Source organism: Psittacula echo (genome assembly GCF_963264785.1).
Source record: "Psittacula echo genome assembly, chromosome: 5".
NCBI lineage: Eukaryota > Metazoa > Chordata > Aves > Psittaciformes > Psittacidae > Psittacula > Psittacula echo.
Window position 1 is genome coordinate 11439810 of NC_137739.1, and position 16819 is coordinate 11456628.

The window sequence follows — 16819 nt, forward strand, 5'->3', positions numbered from 1 at the left end:
GCTGGTCGCTGCCGTCACGTGGCAGCGCCCCCTGGTGCGCCGGTCCAGCCGCTGAGGGCGGGCCTGGCCGGGCCGCAGGGACCGGGGCCTGACCCGGTAGGGCTTGGCCCGGAAGCCCGCCCGCCGCGGCCGCGTGAGCTTCCGTGGCAGGGGAGTGCTGCGGGGCCCGGTGCTCTCCGCTGCACGCGCCCTGGAGCCGGGGTCCCTGCTCGGCGCGGAGCCGGTGGCTCCCGAGCCGCGCCGCTGGTAGCGGGCGGTGAAAGCCCAGCTCGCCTGACCCTCTTGGTTTGTTTCCCCGGAGCTGGAGCCGGAGATGATCATCCACATGGATCAGAAGGAGGAACTGCGGTTGTGCCGTCTCCGCTCCTGCGAAGGGAAGACTGCTGTGAGCGGCAGCTCAGGTAAGGGCCATCAGCGTGAACCCGTCATGAGAAACAGTGCTCCAGGAGCACCAGCGCCCACAGGATGTACAAGGGCGGCGGTGCTGGGTTGGAGCAGGGCCCGTGCAGCTTCACCTGCTGCCTGTGACGAGGGTATTCATAGCGCCACAGGCCACCAGGCTGGGAGGGATCTCAAGGATCATCCGGTGCAACTTTTCCAGGCAGAGCATGCCCTGGACTGGATGTCGCAGTGCCCTGCCCAGCTGAGTCTTTAAAGTGTCCAGCACTGGGGAGTGCACCGCTTCCCTGGGGAGATTATTCCAATGGCTGGTTGTTCTCATTGGGAGAAATTTTCCTCTTGTGTCCAACCAGAATCTCCCCAGGAGTAAGTTGTGCCCCTCGTCTTTTCCATGTGACTCCTTGTGGAAAGGGAGCCTCCGTCTTCTTCATAGCCACCCTTAAATACTGGACTGTGGTGGTCAGGTCTCCCCTGAGCCTTCTTTTCTGTAGGCAGAACAAGCCCAGCTCTCTCAGCCTTTCCTCATACAGCAGGCTGCCCAGCCTTTGATCAAGACCCAGAGAAGGGCAGACAAGCAGTGATGTGTCCCTGTATCCTTTCACAGGCCTGCGCCGTCTGTGGCTTCAGAAGCTCCTGAACTAGACACGTAATGTCTCAAGATCTGTCTTCTTGCCTTCTCAAGCTGCGCCCATTGTAGCATCCGTGGCAGCTTGCAGCAAGGAGTTCCACAGCTTATTTAGGTGCTTGATGAATTGCTGCCTCCTTTAGTTTGCTTTGAAAGTGCCTTTTACTGCTGCCAGGAGTTCTTAATTTAGAAGAGATGGTGCAGGATAGATGCCAAACCACCCCACAGGCCACTTGTGTTTTTATAGTCCTCTGTGATACCCCCTATCAGCTGTACCTTTTCCCAGCAGAATGGGCAGTTCACTCATCTCCTATACAGAAGCTGTTCTGTGCCTCTGATGGTTCCTGTCATGCCTCTATCTTCCTCAGCTCTATCAGAGTGTCTCTGACATGGGGGATCCGTCCTCCCCCTTGCACACAGTCAGAATGTGGGTTTTGAGCAGCAAGGCAGAATTACGTTCTCTTTTCTTCCCTATTTTTTCCCCCCGGCACTCATTGATGCTTGACTGGCTGTGTTGTGTGCCTAGGAGCTGCAGTTTTCACCCAGCTGCTCAGACTCCAAGGTGCTAATGCTGGATGATATGAAGAACATTCTAGGCCCATCGTGGTGTAAGTGCAAGCTGTAGAGGCTGTTCTCCTCTGAAGGTCTTTGTTTACCTGCAGTGAACATCCCTGTCACCTGGTTGGTCAGTATCTTAAGGCTCTGCCACAGTTTGTAGTCAGCCTTTGTGTCTTTAACCCTGAGGAACACAAAATCATCAGCAAATGTTTCCACCTCCCTTTTCCCTTCCTTACTGCCCTGTGAGCTTCATTCATCCTACAGCAGCTTAGTTTCTTTACCAGTTGTGGTGAAGAACGAATGTCTTTTGGGAATGCCTTTGGACCCCACATGTCCCTTTTGATAAAACTGGGGCCATCTCTGAAGAACTCCGAGTGGTTTGTGAAGTGAGACATCTCTTTCCAAAGGCCGTGCCAGGTCTTCCCCAGGCTGTCCTCTCGCCATCTGTCCATTAAGTCTTTTACTCAGATTTCTGTTTGTTTGCTCAGAATGTTGGGCCCCAGATCTCCCCTCCACCCCTTTCTGTGGCATCACATCAGCCACCTCCAGTCCCAACAGTGAGGTACCGGAGCCAGAAGTCCAGCAGCTTACTCTGCTTACCTGGAGCTTGCCTTGTAGCTATAGCACTGGCACTCTTGGGAATATCAGAGGTCTTGCCATCAACTCAAATTGGCATGTGCTGAGGAACAACCACATTCTTCATGTCTCTCTTGCTTATTCATTTTTGCCAGTTCAGCCTTATGCTTCTAGTATTAATTCCTCCTCATTGTGAACTTGCTCTCCTTCCACTTGAAATACTTCCAGTGAGTTCCTGTCTTGGTTTAGATCAAACCCTTTACAGACAGCGTGTCCTAGTTGCCAGTGCAGGTACCTGGTAGCTCAGAAGTAACAGAAATGATTGTAGAAGCACTAGAGCCGTGACAATAATTGTAAAAAGAAGCTTGACACTCCTCATCTTCCCCCAAAAGTATAGAACACCATAGAAAACTTAATTGTCACGTACTTCAGAAGGCTTTTTCAAGGTCTATGTAAAGAACCAAAATTCTGTGTGAGTGCCAAAGTTAGCATCTCTTTGGGCACAACGGCAACAGAACAACTTTGCTAGCTCCACTGTCTACTCAGTACGTCTGACGAACTTGTCAAGAGCTTCATGCTGGACTGCCAGGAACATCCTCTTTCCATCCTGTCTGTGGATATCACCTTTCTCTTTTCCTCGAGTCCTGGCTGGAGTAGCTGCAGAGAAATGGAAATGCCTTTGTGGTAACTAGCAAAATTGCATTTTCTGTTCCTCTCAAGGGATGGTTTTAATGAAAACTGTGTGAGGGAAGAAGTGGCATCACTGCCACAGCAAGCTGCCGGAGAAGGTATCTTAGGAGTTCACTGTGAAATCATATTGTGATGTTTTCTTGTGCTTCCCAGAAAGAGGAAGATGAAATATGTACATATATCAGTCTGGGGTTGAACTTCTAGACTCTCCTTCCTTTATTGCACACTTATGGTTCAGTAGCAACTCACGTCTTCCATGGCCTGCACTTCCTTATCTCAGCTCTGCCAGACCACAGGAGGTGCCTGTGGTTTGTACAGCAATCCCATGTGACCGATATGGTACTGGTTTATTTCATAAGAGTGTTCAGAGACCCACAAGATATCTGTTGAATCTTTAAGCAGATCTGGAGATGTGCTTTGTGTGCATGTCACGCAGGTGCTGTCTTGCTCATTCAGCCTGCAAAGAGCTGTGTTTCCTGTGGACAGCAAAAGGCACAGCATTGTTGGGGGCACGTGGTTCTGGACCTGCTACATGCTCATCAAACCACATTCAGAGCAGTGGGCTGGAAGGAGTCGCTGCTCTCTGTGAACACCGTAGAAACCAGCACAAGCCCCTTGTCTTGAACAGGCTTTCAGGTGAGCTTGGGTCTGCGCAGCGAACATTCATAGCAGTAACGCTTCTGCAAGACTTTATATACATAAGAGGGCAGGGATTTGTTCATTGCCTGTGTCCCAGGAGCCTCATAACTGTTCAGCTAGCGTTAATTTGACTTGCACCTACCTTCATCTTCTACCTGTGTTAGATTTCCTCAGTGCATAATCTGGAACCAGCCATGGGGGATCTTCAGTTCACCCACCACGTTGCACAACGGATTTGTTCTGCACCAGTGAAAGCATAAGGTTAATTTGCTTCTGCTCCAAGACTGGCATAAGCCAGGCTCCAGGCGGTCTCCGTGTCTCATGCCTCGTGCATCTTCTCTTTCTCTGCAGTACCAGCAGCACAAGAGCACGGAGATTACTGTTGCAACCCAAGTAATGTTCTGCTGAACAAGGCAGTTCTTTATGGCCTAACTCTGGCTCCCAGTTCAACTTTTAGTAACATCCTGTGGAGACAAGCAGAGAGAGCTGGGCTTGTTGAGCCTGGAGAAGAGAAGGCTCTGGGGAGATCATAGAGCAGCTTCCAGCACCTAAAGGGCCCAACAAGGAATGTGGAGAGGGGCTTTTGACAGGAGCAGGTAGGGACAGGACAAGGCGGAATGGCTTTAAACTGAGAGAGGGGAGATTTAGGCAAGGTGAAAGAAGTTCTTCCCTGTGAGGATGCTGAGGCGCTGGCACAGGTTGCCCAGAGGAGCTGTGGCTGTCCCATTCCGGGCAGTGTTCAAGGCCAGGTTGGATGGGGCTTGCAGCAACCTGGTCTAGTGCAAGGTGCCTGTGCACATGGCAGGAGGCTGGAACTGGATGTGATCTGTAAGGTCCATTCCAGCTAAAACCGTCCTGTGGTTCTGTGATTTTCAGATACAACATCCTGGAAGAGCAAGCATCTTTCCCATTCAAGCAGTAAACCTTTGCCTCTAATATGCCAGTGATTCCAGGAGACTGAGGTTCTGGTGAAGCATGCAGGGCAATTTACAGCATTTGCTCCTGTGAACACTCTGAAAAATCCACTGTGTAGTTTGGAGGGAAATACCATGTCCTGAAGGCAGGATATAGCAGAATGTTTTATACTTAAAGTCAATCTGTCTGCTGAATTTTTAGAATTTGTCCCCTTGGGATTTGCCCTGTCCAAAGCTTCCAGTCCTGCCTGTGACTTGTCTGGATTCTCATTTTATTGCAGGTGAAGATGGGATTGTGAGCAAGAATGAAGACAATGCCCATCAAGGCATCCCCAGGCCAGTGGAGCCCAAGGGTTTATGCTCAGGACTCTCTGAGGAGAACAGTTCCCAGGGTCCTGCGCAGGACCCTGTTCTCCCACGCAGGTCAGAAAGGATTGAGAGATCCAAGAGCTTCCAGGTGAGCTCCAACCTCATCCAGCATCGGAAAATCCACACCGGAGAAAAACCCTTGACCTGCACTGAATGTGGGGAGAGTTTCTGGCAGCGGTCACGTCTCATCCAGCACCAGAGGATCCACACAGGGGAGCGGCCCTACAAGTGCTCTGAGTGTGGGAAGAGCTTCAGCGTGAGCTTGAAGCTGATCCGACACCAGGTAATCCACACGGGGGAGAAGCCCTACAAGTGTGCTGAGTGCGGGAAGAGCTTCTCCAAGAACTCGAAGCTCGTCCTGCACCAGCGCGTGCACACCGGGGAGAAACCCTATGAGTGTACAGAGTGTGGGAGGAGCTTCAGCGTGAGTTCAGAGCTGAGACGACACCAGCGGGTGCACACTGGGGAGAAACCGTACGAGTGCAGGACCTGCGGGAAGAGCTTCAGCGTGAGCTCAGCCCTGACACGACACCAGCGGGTGCACACTGGGGAGAAGCCCTACGAGTGCAGGACCTGCGGGAAGGGCTTCAGCGTGAGCTCCGCCCTGACACAACACCAGCGGGTGCACACTGGGGAGAAGCCCTACGAGTGCAGGACCTGCGGGAAGAGCTTCAGCGTGAGCTCCGCCCTGACACAACACCAGCGGGTGCACACTGGGGAGAAGCCCTACGAGTGCAGGACCTGCGGGAAGAGCTTCAGCGTGAGCTCCTCCCTGACACAACACCAGCGGGTGCACACTGGGGAGAAACCCTACGAGTGCGGGACCTGCGGGAAGAGCTTCAGCTTTAGCACTGCCCTGATACGACACCAGCGGGTCCACACTGGGGAGAAACCCTATGAGTGCTCCGAGTGTGGGAAGAGCTTCAGCGTGAGCTCACAGCTGATCCGGCACCAGGTAACCCACACCGGGGAGAAGCCCTACAAGTGTGCCGAGTGTGGGAAGAGCTTCTGCGATAACTCGCAGCTCGTCCGGCACCAGCGCGTGCACAGTGGGGAGAACCGCTATGAGTGCACGGATTGTGGGAAGATCTTTGGCCGGAGCTCTGCACTCATGAAACACCAGCGGATCCACACTGGGGAGAAGCCCTACAGGTGTTCTAAGTGCGGGAAGAGCTTCTCCAGGAATGCACACCTCATCCTGCACCAGCGGGTCCACACCGGGGAGAAGCCCTACAGTTGTGCCGAGTGCGGGAAGAGCTTCACCGCGAGCTCCTCCCTGACACAACACCAGCGGGTCCACACTGGGGAGAAACCCTATGAGTGCTCCGAGTGTGGGAAGAGCTTCAGCGTGAGCTCGAAGCTGATCAAGCACCAGGTAACCCACACCAGGGAGAAGCCCTACAAGTGTGCCGAGTGTGGGAAGAGCTTCTGCGAGAACTCGCAGCTTGTCCGGCACCAGCGCGTGCACAGTGGGTAGAACCGCTATGAGTGCACGGATTGTGGGAAGATCTTTGGCCGGAGCTCCGCACTCATGAAACACCAGCGGATCCACACTGGGGAGAAGCCCTACAGGTGTTCTAAGTGCGGGAAGAGCTTCTCCAGGAATGCACACCTCATCCTGCACCAGCGGATGCACACCGGGGAGAAACCCTAGAAGTGCTCTGAGTGTGGGAAGAGCTTCAGCGGGAGCTCGCAGCTGATCCGGCACCAGGTAACCCACACTGGGGACAAGCCCTACAAGTGTGCTGAGTGCGGCAAGAGCTTCACCAGGAAGTCGCATCTCGTCCAGCACCAGCGGGTGCACACTGGGGAGAAACCCTACAAGTGCAGGACCTGCGGGAAGAGCTTCAGCGTGAGCGCAGCCCTGAAACGACACCTGCGGATCCACACTGGGGAGAAGCCCTACAAGTGTGCAGATTGCGGGAAGAGCTTCTCTGACAACTTGCAGCTCATCCGGCACCAGCGGATCCACACAGGGGAGAAGCCGTACAAGTGCTCTGAGTGTGGGAAGAGAATCAGGGTGAGGTCAGCCCTGCTACAGCACCAGCGGGTCCATACGGGGGAGAGGCCCTATGCCTGTGCCTTCTGCGGGAACAGCTTTCGGCGGAGTTCCCACCTCGTCCAGCACCTACGCATCCACACTGGGGAGCGTCCATACGTCTGTGCTGAGTGCGGGAAGGGCTTCCCCATGTGCTCAGCGCTCTTCCGGCACCAGCAGACCCACAGGGGTGGAGAGCCCCAGGTGGGGTGAGTGTGGGGAGCAGTGAGGTCTGATGCCCTGTGAGCAAAGCCCGGTGTCTCCCCCTCCCATTGACCACCCTGCTTGTGGAGGGTGAAAGAAGTTTCTTCCTAGGAGAATGAGCCCTCAGGGAGGAAGAAGGGGGGGGCCGGTGGAGGGAGCTGATTGGAGGTTTGGGGCAGGTGCCAGGAGGAAGGTGCCAGACTCTTTTCAGTGGTGGCCACCCCAGGATGAGCAGCAGTGGCCATGAACTGAAACACCAGAGGTTTCACCTCGACAGGAGGAAGAACTTGTTCCGTTGCAGTGGCAGAGCACTGAACCGGCTGCGCAGGGGGATGTGGAGGCTCCGTCTCTGGGCACATCCAAGCCCCGGCTGGACACGTTCGGGTGTCCCTGCCCCGGCAGGGCTGGGACCGGGTGACCCCGGGGTCGGCTCCCACGGCTCGTGCCGCTCGCACTGACCCCGCGCAATAAACGTTCGTTGAACGCCGCCGGGTTGCCTTCTCCGGACTGCGGCTGCGCGGGGACTTGCGCCGGCCGCCCGCCCGCCGGGATCTCGGTGGTAGCCGTTGGAGGGGGCGGGGACTTAGGGCCGCTGTGTGGCGTCCGGGCCTCCTCCAGCAATCGGCGGCTCGGGCTCGTGCCGCGGGCGGTTCCTGATTGGCTGCGCGGTCCCCACCCTGGGTGATAAATTCGGGGCGGCCGGGCCGGGCCTTTGTGTCACGTCGCGGGTCTGAGGGCGGGTCTCGGGGTCTGCGGCAGAGGCGGAGGGTGAGTGTTCGCGGCGCGTGTCCATGGCAACGCGGCGGGTCCGGCCCCGGGCTGAGGCCCTCGGGGTTACCCCCGGATTAACCCCCCACCTCCCCGGGGGCTCTGCTCCGCTGGGCCCGCCGCCTCTTCCCGTTCCCGCGGACATGTAGGCCCGGGACCTGCGGCGCTCAACCGGCAAAGCCGTGTAGGCCGTATGAGGGCCGCGTCCGTGTGCCTTTGCCTCTCGAGGCCTGGGCCATCGGTCCCGGGAGCAGCCTCCAGCCCGTGGCTCTGGCCTGGGCCTCAAGCTATTGTGGGTCCGGTGCTGCCGTCTGCCAGCCGTGTGCTCGGGAGCAGCGGGGCTGTGTGCGGCTGTGCTGGGCCAGTGCTTGTCAGGCCTCCCACATCTCTTCCCTCGGCTCCTGCGGGCGAGCGTCCGCACAGCAGCTGGTGCCAGAGTGGCTGCCTCATACCCTGCAGTGGTTCCTGCACACAGCTCCTCCAGGAGGATGTCTGAGTGTTTCAGGACAGGAGCTGCACCCGGTTCTGCTGGTGCCCTGGGGGCACTTGGCTCTTCTCTGTCCCTGTCGGTGTTCAAGGCCAGGTTGGATGGGCCTTGGAGCAACCTCTGCTAGTGGAAGGTGTCCCTGCCCGTGCCAGGGTCTGGGAACTGGATGAGCTTTAAGGTCCCTTCCAACCCCAGCCATTCTATGGTTCTGTAACTCTTGATGCTGCTGAGCTCAATAAAGAGCTGGAAGGATGAAGGCCTATGAAGCCTATTGCTGTCCCAGCTCTTCCTTTGTTGGGTGACACAGATATCTTATTCAAGCCTCATAGAGCCTAGCCCAGCACTGCTTTACATACATCAGCTATAAGTGCCTGTCACTGGCCCTGCTTGGGGTGTCCCAGGCACAGCTGACTGCATGCTGGGATGGGCAGGGCAAGTAGTGGCTCTCCCCAGAGCAAAGGCTGTTCACCAAGTTCATGTGTGCCTGTCACACTCCTTTCCTGCTCTCCCCAGGTGTAAAGCTGGTTGACTGATGTGCCCCTTGTGCTGTTCTCCCAGGCAGACTGAGAAAACAGATTCTGGATGCACTGCCTGGCACAAGGGCTGATTACCGAAGTGCAGAACTGGACGAGATCTGTGAACTTACCAGGAGTTTCCCTCCTTGGTCACTTTGTTGAGGTGCTGGACAGTGGCTCTGGGGGACAGAGGTAGGGTTTACGTGGGCACCTCTAAAAGTGCCTTAGACTTGAATTATTTCCCAGATGTAGGCAACGTCCAGGTGAAGTCTTGACCCCACCTGGGATCAGGCAGTGTAAAAATTATTCTGTGAGGCTCCATTGGATTGTTGGGATTAAGTGTCTTCCTACCCTGAGAAGAATGGCTGTGCATCTTGAGTGTGAAACTTGCTGTGGAAATGTGTCTGGGGCAAACTAAGTGCTGGCTAGATGAGATAGGGATGTTTTCTCAGAGGGTTTGAACGCTGTTATTGGGAAAGAAATGTTTGGAGTGCTGAGGTGTTTTGTACTAAGCCTTGTCTCCTATCTCCCGCCTCACTACCTGCCTCGTGTAGCTGTTGGATTCTCCCAGGACGCTGCTGGTAGGGCCCTGGGAAGGTATGTGTTTACGCTGAACATCAGCCAGGTCTTGATGAGCAGAGCTCATGAAGCAAATGAAATGACATTGCAGCCTCTGCAGTGGAAGTGGGCAGCTGCTCGAGCTGCCTGCTTGGTGAGTAGGACACTGCCTCTTCCAGGGGAGCAAAACCGTGAGAAATGAGGGCCCTGACCAGTGACCGTGTGGTGGGTTTTCAGCTACCAGATTTGGAGTAAAAGGGATGTGTAATGGTAAGAGATACAATGATTCTTACTTCCCTTCCTCCGAGTTCTCATGCGATACCCTAGTACTGAAAAGGACAGGGGTTTGATTTGTGCTGACTTGTCTCCTGAATTCACGGCTCATCCTGTCTATGCTGGATGGTATTGGGAAAAATCTCAGTTTCCATGTTGTCCTGTGTATGTACTGTCATCAGTACTGTCTGGAAGTATAAGATAAATTGGAACCAGTTTCTCCAGTTTAGTTTTGGAATCTGCATTTCTTGAGGAGTGCCTGACTTGAAGCCAGCTGCGCAGGAAGCCAGGATGCCATCAGGACTTGTGCAGCTGTGCTGGCAGGAGGCTGGCTGTGCTGTGAGGCAGGCAGGCTGTTCCCCTGGGCCCGTGACCAGGTGCTGGCTCAGGCTGGGCAGGTTCTGCCCCTTTGCTTCAGTTTCCCTTCCCCATGGTGGGTGTTTGGAGCTGTGACAAGTTTGCTGAGCTGGTGTGGTGCTGCTGTCCAGTGAGTGATCAAAATGAAAATAGCGCCCTTGAACCTGGCTTCCCCTGCCCTCTGGTTGGGGAGGCTGTGCTGTGTCCTATCCTGTGGTGCAGGGCCCTGGGGATGTGGGGCTGCTTCCCCTGTGACTTCTGTTACTGCAGAGGGCTGGCTGGCATGACAAAGTACTGTGTTGTGGTCAGTCTTTGCCCTGGGAAAGGCTCTGTCCCAGTGAGCCCAAGGACTGTGTGATCACAGGGGAAACCTTCACCCTGGTGATGTGTCCTCCAAACTGGGTGCTCAGACCCAGCTCCCAGCGCTCCTGGCCGGGTCCTGTGCTGGAGTGTGGAAGGGCAGTGAAAGTGGCTGTAGAACAGGGCTTCAGAAAGTCGGGCTGAGGAGCCAGAGGGCAGTTAATTTATAGCTGGGGTGCTCCATGTGAGCTGGGAGCCAGCAGCTGCTGTGCTGGTGCTGGCCCTGTGCTGAGCTTGGTGAACCTGCAGCTGCCTGCCTGCTCTTCTAGCCCTGAGGAGGCTGACGTCGAATGGGAGAGTGTGAGGGATGGCTCTCTTTCAGTGAGTGCTTTCCAAGAGCCAGGAAGCAGCTTAGTTCCTTGTTCATCTGGCAAGGCTGCCTGTAAGGTGATGGTGCTGCTCTGCACAAAGCTGATTACAGGTCCATTTTGTAAATGAGGTGCCTGGATTTCTGCTTAAGAGGAAACTCAGCTATAAGCCAGGTGTCTCACTCCTGCTTCTGGGTAGGTCTTTGGGTGTCCTGCTACATCCCTGGAGATTTTTCTGTTTGTTTCCTTTTGCAGAAGAGGAGGGAGAACTCAGTTACTTCTGGGGGTTGAAGTAAACCCTGCTATGCATGAGGGGAGAGTGTGAGTGGTAGCAGGAACCATCTGCAGCAGCCGTTTTGACTCTTCCCATGCAGTACAGCCCAGAAAAGGCAGAGCAGTGAACTCTGTCCCTGCTTTGGAAGTTCCTCTGCATATAGTCCGTTGCAGGGAAGGTGTTTGTCTCCCTGTGAGCTGCCTGACTCCTGCCCCAATTCACCACTGCTTTCCTCTAGGGAAAGCTCCGTATCACTGTGAAAATGAAGTAGCTCGTTGTTCTCCATCGCGATTGAAGGAGAGGTGTTTCCCTTTGCTTCTGCCCTGCTCAGAGTCTGGCATTGGATGAAATGTTTGATAGCACCAGTGGCAAGCAGCTTGCTCACAGTCTCAGTGCAGCTAGCTAGTGTGGAGGTCTCTGATCATTTTCAGCCAGGAGCTATCCTGAAGTGGGAAACCAAATGCAGCGTGCTGTGTTGTAGGTCTCCTCTGAGGCTAACATTTGGTGAGCTGGGTGGTGTTAGTGTTGAGGTTCACTGGGGTAATTGAACTGAACAAGCAAGATTGCTTCCTTGAAAGAGCCTGCTGTGCCATGGAAATGGCCAGTGGCTGTTCCTCACCACCCTGCTTGGTGGAGCAGCTCAGAGGCTGCTTGCTATATGGCTCAGCATTTCAGACCCATCCCTTCGTGAAGGCAGCTTCCCTCTAAAACCCCTCTCTGATTTTGCCTTTCAGGTTGTCTAATCTCCAGCGCTAACCAGCAATGCCACCTGCAATGGAGAGCGCAGAGAGGGGAGAAGGGGAAATGTTGTGCTATGAGGAAACAGAAGATGATAATGTCAGGTGAGTCCTGTCTCACAATGTGGCACAGACAGTATTGGGTAAGGCAGGAGACCTTCCAGGTTAAAGGGTGATCTTTCTCCTCATCTGAAAAGGGGTGGGGGACTCCAATAGCTGATTAATCAAATGTGTATGTGCGGTAAATCTGTTTAAATCAAAGTGTACCAGCAGGGATGGGAAGGAGCAATGTGGCTAAAGCTGGCAGCAAGCAGTTGGGGTTTTTAGCCTTTACTATCACCTTGCACTTCAGAAATGCTTTGACCATTTGGCAGTTGTGTTTGTGCCTTCCTGGCCAAGGCGAGGCAGTTTTCCATGGTTTGCTGGGCAGACTCATGTGATAGCAGCTTCTTGTTTGGAAAGATGACCCTAGAGGTGAACTATGCTCTATGCCTCTCTTGCCTTTGCAGAATGCCCACCGGTTTAGGCAAGACTATTGTCTTGGAGGTTAGTTTAAACAACAAATTCACACACATGCTCTGAAAGTCGAGGCTTCAGACTTGGGAAGAGTGAGCAGGGTGCTTCCCGGAATACCTAGGTATTCCGTGCTGGTTGACTTCTCTTTGACTTGAGCCAGTTTCATGGTGCCTGGCTGCATGCCCACTCGGTGGGTCTGGAGTGCCTGTGTCTCTTGCAGCTATCTGTAGCAGACTAGTCAGAAAACCTGATCAGTGTCCTTTCCAAAGTGGACTGATGTTAGGCTGTAAACTGTCTGGGACTCTCGGGGAAGTCTTGGACCCTAAACTGTCGTCTTTTACGTATTTATTTTCACAGCATCTTCTGACTTTTGTCGTTCTGGCAGTTCTGAGTCTGCAGAGTGTTACTGAACAAAATGGACTCAACACTTCAAAATAAGAAGCCGGATTTCTAAAAGTATTTATATATTTGGAACATGTCAATATTTTTTTTTTTATACCATATATCTTTGAGTTTATTTGATTTATATAACATACAATAAACAATTTGAAAGGTACCAATGATAAATTATAAGTAATGTCTTATGACAGGTCGGGGGTGCATTCTAAGCATCCCCACTGGGTCTAGTGGAGAGCAGTAGAGTCTGTGCCTGTACTAACTGAAACCCCAGGCAGAGAACTGGAGGAAGAGGAGCTGACATGGGCACCCTGCAGGAAGGAGAGGTGGGAGAGATCAGTCAGGGAGAGAGCCCAGTTCATGTAGGCTGTGCAGCCCCAAGGTAAGAGAGACCTGGGGAAAAGGGGGGTGTCTGCTGGGAGGATGGGCTGTGGGAAGGGTCTGGTCTGGCCTCAGAGGGAGGGCTCCTGGTGGAGGGGAAAGGGGTGGCCAGTGATGAACCTCTTGTCTGTCAGGTCTATGGCAGGTATAGGGTGTGTGGGGGGACCTCTTAGGAAAGCCTTCTGCCACATGTGGTGAATTGTCAGGAATTTGGGATAGTTTTCTTCCCTGGCTTTCACATCACTTTTCCTCACCCACCTTTTTGTACATGAGCCGACTTTGTTATGTGAAAAGGACAAGGCTTGCCTCAAGTGGCATTCTAGCAGATGTTGTTACCCTCAGCGTACCGTGTATTTCTCTCTCAAGTACACACTTTATCCCTGAAAAATCTTCAGTCCTACTCACCAGTCTTAATATGGGAAAATAAGTAAAATCCCTTCCCAGCTTTTTTATTCTCTTAGGTACGCCTTGTATTTACAATCAAAGCTTTTGTACTCAATTATTACATCTTGACTTAATGTGGTGTCACAGTTCAGTGCATGTAAATTACAGTCATTCAAATAACACTGTGTCATAAAGAAGTGTTTAGTATGTTATGAAAAAATGTGAGGATGGAAGGCACGGACCCTGAGGTACAGTACAAGCTGGATCGTTTATGACTAGGATTACACCATATTTATATGCTTCCAAGCTATTAACCAAGCACATCTGTGTCTGCATTGCGGGTACATTTACGACTTCGGGCAAAAGGTCTGTCTGATTTTTCTCATCAACATCCTCTATCCTGCCGGCGAATATCTTCCCACCAATCAGTACGCGTGGGAGGGTGCATGAGCACTGGCAAAGCTTGTGTCTCACAACAACTAATGCCAGGATCAGGCGGGAATAGATCTGGCTCAATTTCTGGGTCTACTGGCCCTGGGTCGAGAGGATCCGGAGTGGCGTTTGTTGGGACAGGAGGGGCTGATGGTGCTGATGCCTCCTGTGCTGCCCTGTGAAGTGTCTCATAGACTGAGTGCCATACGGCCAGCAGTTTGGGAGCTGCCGCGTCATCCCTTGTGGCTGCATCCCAGAGCCAGACCCCAATCTTGTCCCATATTGCCTTCTGCTAAATATTAGTTGATATCGCCTCAATGGCATGGCTCGAGACCCATATTAACAAGTCTTTCAGTCTGTCTTCATTCACAGTAACCCCCTTCTTCGCTAGGAATTTTACTAGTATTCTGTACACTGACTTGTGCTCGGGGGATACTGAGTTTCCCATGTTCCCGTTCCCTGCCTCTTACCTCAGTCAGAGGTATCGGTTAATTGCTGCAGCCTTTTGGAGTTCGGCTGGGTGTCCTCACAGATCGCGGAGTCACCGCTCTTCAGCAAGTCCCCGTTCGGGCGCCATTTGTGAGGATGGAAGGCAGGGACCCAGAGGTAGAGTACAAGCTGGATCGTTTATGACAAGGATTACACGATATTTATATGCTTCCAAGCAATTAGCCAAGCACATCTGTGTCTGCCTTGCGGTTACATTTACGACTTCGGGCAAAAGGTCTGTCTGATTTTTCTCATCAACATCCTCTATCAAGTTCTGACATCCTTATTCCTTGCCAGTTCCAACATCTTCCAAGTACCAGTCAGGGACGGGTCACTCTTACTTACCTGCTGTAGTTCCTCCTTCCCATGATCTCTGACAGTTGCGATGCATTCCAAGCCCCACAAGATAATGGTGAATTTTAATCACTGAAAGTGTCTCCATCCTCCTGTCTTTGTCACCCTTAAACGTTGCACCAGGGCAGTCTCTGCCTAATGCAGAAAGATGACTTAAATACCGCATCTGTGCTGTCAGGGTTTGCAGGTAACTGCTTTGCGGGGGCTTGGCTTGGTGCTTCCTTGGTGCTGCCATTGACAAACTGAGATGTCTCTTGTAATTCTAAAACTTTCCTCAGATGCTGAGAAAAGGATTAAAAATCTTTTATGGCCTTAAAGACCACAAGGACGTTTCTGACATGCACTGCAAATTCCCTGACAGAAATCATTCAATCCCCTGCTTCATTACTCTGTAAGCAAAGGCAGCCTTCCCAAGCTAGGACCGGTGTTGCCATGTGCCAGGGATGATGTGTTGCCAGCCAGTTCTGTTTGTATACATTCATGTGTTTTCTTGCCTTCCTAATGCAGGCTCATTTGTCTTGGAAAACACATTGCTTTCATTTTTATTTCCAGTGGGTAGTAACAGCTATCAAAAATATTTTGATACTTCTGTTTAACACTTCCAAGGCTGCAGAAAAAGCAAACCAAACCCAACTTTTCAACTCAGGTACTGATTGCTTTTCAAGCTAAAGAAAGGAGCAGGTATGTTACCGGCATTGTACAAAGCTTGTCTTGCCAATATACACCATGTGAGCCCTGAGTGAGCTTCGGAACACACTGCTTATAAATTCACTGTGACAGTGAAATGATCAGCGGCACTATGGGTCATCCTTTGCAGCTACCACCACGCTGATTTGTGTGCTGTCATGTTTGCTGCCTGAAAAAATAGCCTCTGTAGGTTTATTCTGAAAAGCTGTGCTCACATGTTTAGCTATGTTCTCGCATCTTGCATCTGAAAAGAGAGCTGTTTTCTTACGCAGGCACAGTTCCGTGCGTACACGTATTTCAGAACATATTCCCTGTCTTAATGCCATTTCTTGAGTGGGTGCGATCCATCACCAGGGTCTCTGCTGTGGCCAAGCCCCATGGAGGGGCCAGTGTAACTGCAGTGTTCAGGAATGCTGTAAAGCAGAGTTGTGACTTATGCACCTTCCCCTTCTACCAGATTACACTTAGAGAGCCAGCTTTTAGGTATCCAAGGGGTAAATCCAAGAGCAATCCTTGCTGTGCTTCTTCAAGGGGACTGGAGCTGCTCTGGAAGTGGCTTTCAAATGTGCCTGTATGGTTTTAGTATCATTCCCACATAAAATTCCTTTCAGAGGCATTGCATATATGCTGCTTGTTGTGTAATGAAACATGAAGCACATGGGAGAGGTGATGCAGCCTTGAGCAAAACCACGTTTGAGCCGTGGCCTGCCTGCATAGGGAGTCAGAGGTACCCGCAGTGTTTCTCTGCTCAGGTTCCCTGCCTCTCCAGCTGCCCTGATGCAGTCTTGTAAGCTTAGATGGCTCAGGAACGCTCTCTCCCTATGGATTTAAGTGATCGCTGAAGGTTTAAGTTTGTGCCTAAGCTCAGCCTGCCTCCACTCTTGGGACCTGGGAGGCTCCAGCAGCCTGGCAGTGCCCTGTCGGGGTCCCCATCTCTTGGAAACGCAGGCAGTCTACCTACAATCTCCAGAGCTCTGCTTTGTGTCCTCTGGATGCTTTCTCCTTAGAAAGCGCTGGCTGCTGCCGTGTCTTCTTCATCGACCTCCTGCCATGAAGGGTCTACATTACCCCCGAGGTGGGCATTTGCTGTAGGTCTGGCACGGATGAGCCTTCCCAGCACGCAGAGCTGAAGCCTTCCACAGGTACCCCGAGAGAGACCCTTCTCCTGTGGGGACACCCTCCGGCAGCGCCGGCGCCTCATCCCGCTCCGGACACCCCGCCCGGGAGAGCAGACAGAGCTTCAGGGGCTCTGGCAGCAGGTGACCCACCTGCGGGGGGAGGCCGCGCCGGTGTCCGAGCGCGGGGGGAGCTGCCCTCGGTGATATAAGGAAAGCAAGTGCCTGGAAAACATAGGGTTAAAATACTTTTAACTTAATTTAGGTCTCAGATAGAGAACAACGTTTGTGTTGTAAGCCTGTGGTGTCATAACAGAATTTAATAGTCTTACTAACAAGAGTGAATTATTTCTTACCATCCTTCTAATTATCAGATTGGAGACAGTGACTCCCAAACATCTGCTAGCTTAGGATAC

At 52.7% G+C, this 16819-nt stretch overlaps 2 protein-coding genes and 1 long non-coding RNA gene across 3 annotated transcripts; all 3 read left to right on the forward strand.

Moving 5' to 3' along the window:
- Positions 1-270: 270 nt before the first annotated feature.
- Positions 271-6427, forward strand: LOC308221601 (uncharacterized protein). Its single transcript, XM_080618743.1, has 2 exons — positions 271-401; positions 4683-6427. Exons 1-2 carry the CDS (start codon positions 314-316, stop codon positions 6245-6247), a joined length of 1653 nt encoding a protein of 550 aa, XP_080474869.1. The 5' UTR covers positions 271-313; the 3' UTR covers positions 6248-6427.
- On the forward strand, positions 6255-7517 carry LOC308221182 (uncharacterized protein; the record flags this gene model as incomplete). Its single annotated transcript, XM_080618144.1, has 2 exons — positions 6255-6269; positions 6425-7517. The coding sequence occupies 2 exons, from the start codon at positions 6255-6257 to the stop codon at positions 7019-7021; spliced, it is 612 nt and encodes a 203-aa protein (XP_080474270.1). The 3' UTR covers positions 7022-7517.
- Positions 7518-7602: 85 nt separating this feature from the next.
- Positions 7603-12721, forward strand: LOC308221000. The gene is made up of 3 exons (XR_013956853.1): positions 7603-7780; positions 11647-11754; positions 12523-12721. It is a non-coding gene; the product is annotated as an uncharacterized lncRNA (long non-coding RNA).
- Positions 12722-16819: the final 4098 nt, after the last annotated feature.